Source organism: Poecilia latipinna, unplaced genomic scaffold, assembly GCF_001443285.1.
Source record: "Poecilia latipinna isolate Pla-1442-1.1 unplaced genomic scaffold, P_latipinna-1.0 Scaffold43, whole genome shotgun sequence".
Classification (NCBI taxonomy): Eukaryota; Metazoa; Chordata; class Actinopteri; order Cyprinodontiformes; family Poeciliidae; genus Poecilia; species Poecilia latipinna.
The window spans coordinates 239135-244581 of record NW_015112659.1 but is presented as its reverse complement, the minus strand read 5'-3'; the positions used below and the strand labels follow the sequence as shown (position 1 = coordinate 244581).

General features: G+C 38.8%; 1 protein-coding gene across 2 annotated transcripts in view; it reads right to left on the bottom strand.

The window, feature by feature from the left end:
* Positions 1-3993: 3993 nt before the first annotated feature.
* Positions 3994-5447, bottom strand: part of LOC106957535 (synapse differentiation-inducing gene protein 1-like) — a 17403-nt gene continuing 15949 nt past the window's right edge. For both annotated transcript variants that reach the window (XM_015048919.1, XM_015048926.1), the window contains exon 4: positions 3994-4764. In XM_015048919.1, coding sequence (XP_014904405.1) covers positions 4606-4764 — 159 coding nt within the window. In that variant the 3' untranslated portion in view covers positions 3994-4605. The remainder of the gene's footprint in view (positions 4765-5447) is intronic.

Below are 5447 nucleotides of genomic sequence, written 5' to 3'. Positions count from 1 at the left end.
TTTCTCTGTTTGCTCTTGGTTTATTATCTTATCTCTCTTGGCCAAGCTGCTCGTCAAATTAAGAGTCTGAGAAATTGTGTTCAATCTTTTGTCCATGCTTACCATTCTGGCTACTCGGCTTATAGTTCTGACTTCAGCCACCCCCCCAACTGTATGAACCCGACATCATTCCGCTTTAGACGTTTTTCCTTCACTTTTCTATCAAGCAGTATTTTATCTTTTGACAATCTGCCATGTTGTAGGTGATCTTTAAGTTCCTCCTTCCACCCTAATGCTGGAAGGAGAGAGGTCATCTCATGGTGTTGGAGTAATTTAGTAAAAAAAACAAAAAAACTTAAGTTTAGAACTCAGAAAAAACAAGTGTCCAACCTGAAATTGAGTCAATAAGTCTAGTTAAGTCAAAGCTGACTGACGTAGCACATTTAATGAACAGAACAACACTATGTCTTATTTTTTTTTAATATATATCAAATTTACAAACAAGATACACAAAACACCTGCAGCAGATACAGTAAGATGCTTATCAAATACAAATATTTCCTGTAGAAGTCTAATTTTAAAAGCTTATCTATAGAATTGAGAGAAAAGTTGAGTTTTAAATCTAATCAATTTTTTGCCAACAAGAACATCAATGTTGTTTGGTCAGGCAACTTTGATGTTTTTGGTATTAGGATGCCAACCCTAATTTAAGTTTAAAACTAAAGATGACAAAGGCTTTTTGCAGATGTGGCCATCATACAATCTGGAAATCCTTTGTTTTTTTTATGCCTTTTGATTTTCCAGTTGAAAGCTATATTTACTGTATTACTCATTCCATATTAATGTGATATATTTAGAAACTTGGTGTAATGCTGATTTCAAGACAATACCCCAGCTACTTGCACTGAAACTGCACTGGCACACACATTTATAATATATATGTTTTACATTCAACCTGCCGCTGCCTCTTGGAAGGTTTTAGTTCACATGGGGGTGGATGACTAATAAAATCGGTTTGCTTCTGGTGGTCTGAGCCAGCGATGGATGCTGTGAGTGCTAGCAAGCGTGGGAGATGCTTCCTATCTACCGAGGGAGAGAAAACACATGCGGGGCACTGCACTTTCTTGCAGAGCGAGCCCACTCCAGCACCCCATACAGCTCCCATTGATGAGAGTGGCACTTTCGCCCCCGTCTCCCCCCTTATCGACCCACATTTGGTGCATTAGAGCTTTGCTTGGAGGAACACTACGAAAGAGAAAACGTACAAATTTAGGAGACCATCTTCTTTCCCACCTCTCCATCTCCATCATAGTTTTTATTTTTATGTTTTGATATCAAATGAAGTTCAATGTATCTTTATATATATTTTTTTTAATCGTATAGGAGTCATTGCTTTTCACACTGAGGTTTTCTCTCAATTACCTAGGAACTGTTTCCTAGGTAATACTGAGTGGACACTGAAGGCTCACTGAGTTGTTTAGGAAATTCTAGCGTCGGAGGTGAATGCTTTGATTGGATAGCAGGTGGAACAAGAGAACTGGAAATGCATGACAGCTTTCCCCCTGTTGCTGGAGTCCTAAAGTGCTGCTTTCATTTTGTTCTGACATCCTGACTTCTGAGAGCTTGCTTTGTTTCCGCTGCTGGCAGCAAAAGTCACCTCGAGGCTCAGCAATGAGTGATGCCAAAAGACAATAAAGAGGCATGCCAGTTACAAGCTTGTAGATGCAACAGCAAATACCCAATATATTGGTCTGTGGCTGTTCCAACACTAATATTAAACCACATGATTTGTGTCTTTTAGTGGTTTTCAGCATCTGCTGCCTAATACAATTAGAAGTGTATTTTAAATGAGTTCTTGCATACTTTTGTCAGCCGTGGGTTGCAGTATAACAACTCATTTTATAAATAATTTCTGACTTTTGCTCAGCTTGAAAAACTTCTAGTTGATTAAAGGCTTGAAGCTCAGGCCATCAGTCTGTGGTTTCTTCCAGTGAAAATCATAGAATGGGTTTTATTTAATCATTCTGGATGCGGTTATAGTTCCCATGCTGAAGTATGCCTTAAAAATTTTATAAACTGTTAAAGATGGGATGGATGGTTTTTGAAATTATATGAAAATTTGTAATCGGTTCCCTTGAGTGTGATACCCCTAAATAAAATCCAGTGCAAAGCAACTACCTTAAGAAACATGAGATCAAAACCGAACTTTAGGCCAACATGGAAATCTCTACATGTGAACAGACAATCTGCACTGTTGAAACATGGTGCTGGCAGCATCATGCATGGATAGGGAAACTGACTGAAGCTTGAAAGGAAGCTAAATGCAGGGCAATCCTATTCAAATCCATCGGAAAATGTAAAAAGTATTTATGGCGTAGCTGCAAGCCTGCCAAGACATGACTGTTCAGGCCAGGCTGGGACCAAAACATTGCAATGATTATTTACACCATATGTGAAGGTACACCAGCTTACTGGAGTTTATTTTTCTTCGGGGTGAACAGGGAAACTGGTCAGGATTAATACGGAGATTGAAGGAGAAAAGCACAGTGCATTTTGGGAAGAAAAAATGGTAGTGGTTGCAAAACACTTGCTACTGAGATGGGAGTATTTAGGGTTGTTTTCACCTTCCAGCATGAAAACAACCCTAAACATACAGCCTGGGCTCCAATGGAATGACTTAGAATGAAGTCTATTAATAATGTACCAGAAATGTCCTGATTCAACCAACAATCTGGGTTGAAACTTGATAGTTTTTTCAAAGAAAACCCAAAACACCTGCAGCTACCCTGCAATTAAAGTTAATAATAGAAAGTACTGACTCACAAATGTGAAAAGTGAGAATGAGTACACTGCATTTGAAGACTTTTGAAAGGAAGAATAAGCTCAAGACCTTCATTCAATATGTGTTTTTGACCACCAACGTTTCGCTGCTCTTTTATATTTAATGTACAATTTGCCTGGAGCTGAACTATATAAATGAAAACGAGTTCGTTCAGATTTCCCCTCCCGAAGTCTTCCACTTGGGTTAGGATTTTGTGACAGGAAACCCACAATAATATAGTTAATAAAAAACCTCTAAGTTATTAAATTACAATTAGATTTATGAGAGTAAGATTAATTCAGTCAGATGGATGTTCACTCCATCCGTAAATGTCTAAAAATTTCAAACATTACCAAAGGCTAAGAATTTTTATGATGTGCAGGAGATATGGGGCATAACATATTCATCAAACCTTTCAGTGATCCATTGTGCCATTAAATGTGAATGAAGGCCCTTTTATTTGAGGAAAGATCACTCCCCTCAGGACAGAAATGCTCCATCAAAGTAAGTTGATGATCGCTCAGAATGCCTTGATCTGAATTTTAAGTGTCCCGTTCTTCTAAGAAAGAAAATTAGTTCTAATAATTAACAAGAGTAAAGTCTTAAAAAAAAAAAAAAAAAAAGGGAGAAATGGTACTTCTCCAGATAAGGTCACAACTTTTATTACTCTGTAGGTTTACTCCACGCATGTACTCACACATTCACACATTTGCATCTATCTAGTCATCATGAGCAATAGATGCTGAGCACCTGACATGTTCTGACTGGACGTTTTTCTTGAATAATCCCACTAGCGCACCATCACAGGCTCTTTTAGCTGCCATGATACAGTGAGTTGAGGAGCCTCTCATCAAATGCTACTACAATTAAAATATTAGCATTTAAGACTGCCTAAAAACTGCTTAAATTGTGGTAGCACTTGAAATATTAAGTAGAGGCTCTTAGTGTCTAATGCAGCCACCCAGAGGGAAGTTTCATGCACAACTTCCTGCCTTCTTTCTCTGTTCATTTTTTAAGTTTGATAATTGTAAAAGAAACGTCCAAGAGCATAACAAACCCTCTTTAAAGAACTGTTTAGATTTTGTTGAAAACTATAATTTGGATTCATCTTTTATGAACTCCCCCTTTTTCATTTCTAGGATGTAAACCCGCAGAGCTGCTCCAGTGAAAATAAGTGACAGTGAGACATGGAAGGTGTTTCATTATTCATGCCAAATGCATTTATTGACTAAATGTACAGCACACAACAGACACAAACTACCATCATGTCCTTTCTGTCTGGTGTCGTCTTCTCACTTTTCCTGTGATGTGATCTGTTTCTGGTCTGTTCCCCAAGAAAAGAAAAAAACAATCCCATAAAATCTGACTTTCTTACCACTTAACAATAAATCTATTTACAGAGTTGCTAAGACACTGATAAACAGATGAAACACCTTTTCTAAAGTTCACATTAAGTTGTTGTGAAAGCCTAAGAGGATAAAGAGGGGTCATTTTTTTTCTGAGTTCAGTTTTCAGACAGTTTTCTTTTTCCAACAGTGTTTATTGTTCTTATTCCTTTGGTGGGAATGCTGCATACCAGAAATAAACACTCAATTTGGATCAATATGTGGCTGAAGTAATGCTCCATCCACACATGGAGTATTTCCATCCTCTGCTCTCTCTGCTTTAGACATATTTCTCTGTACAGTTTTCCTTTTCTTCATCACACAGGTTTATTAGAGGCAACAGAGATCTGCCCAGCTTTTCCCCTCCTCTCATGCCGCCTCCTCCTACTAATCTCACCCCGCCAGCAGTTGGGCCCAGTGCTATACATGTCCAGGTTTGGACAGGTAGGCTATGAGGGCAACAACCACCCCCACGTACATTCCTGTTCCAACCGTAATGGACAGGGCGGCCAGGAACAGGGCTCTTCTGGAGCTCATCCCCGCTCTGGAGAAGTCTCCCTTAGCAATGGCCTTGCCTGTCTAAAAAAACAAAGCAGAGAGTGATATGAGCTGCTGTGTTACTCATCAGCACAGAGTGTATGAGTAGGTGTTAAGCCACAGTTAAAAGAGGAAAAAAACAAGAAATGCTCTCAGGGAGCCATTAGTTACCATGGCAATTAGGTCATTATGCCTCTGACAGTGACAAATGTGTTGTTTGGTTGTTTTGGTCATTGAGGGGGGAAAAAGCAAGACCTCTATTTATTCTTCTGACGCATTACTTTTAGCTCCGGTATTTTTTTTTTCTCCCAATAACTTCAGAAGATGTAGCAAAGCACCAAATGCAGGCAAGCCATACTTTATAATGTCAAAATTCCAAACTTTTCCAGACTCAAATTTCAAAAGTCAGTCTCTCAAAAAAGCAAGGAAGGAGGGGATTGAGGGTAAACAGACAAATATACTTACAAACTAACGTCAGAGAAATGGATGGATGGATTTTTATGTGAAATAAAAGTGACATTTTCAAATTTTCACAAAGTATATGCTCAGAAACCTGAACATGTACTGGGTTTGCTTTGGGTCCTTTGGAACTGAAAGATAAAGACTAGTCCAATCTAAGATATTGTTTATAACCAAAAGGGGGGGGGGGGGGGGGGGGGGGCAGGGGGCAAACTGACACATAAGCATAAACATAATATATGAAACCCACTGCTCATACCAAGCTC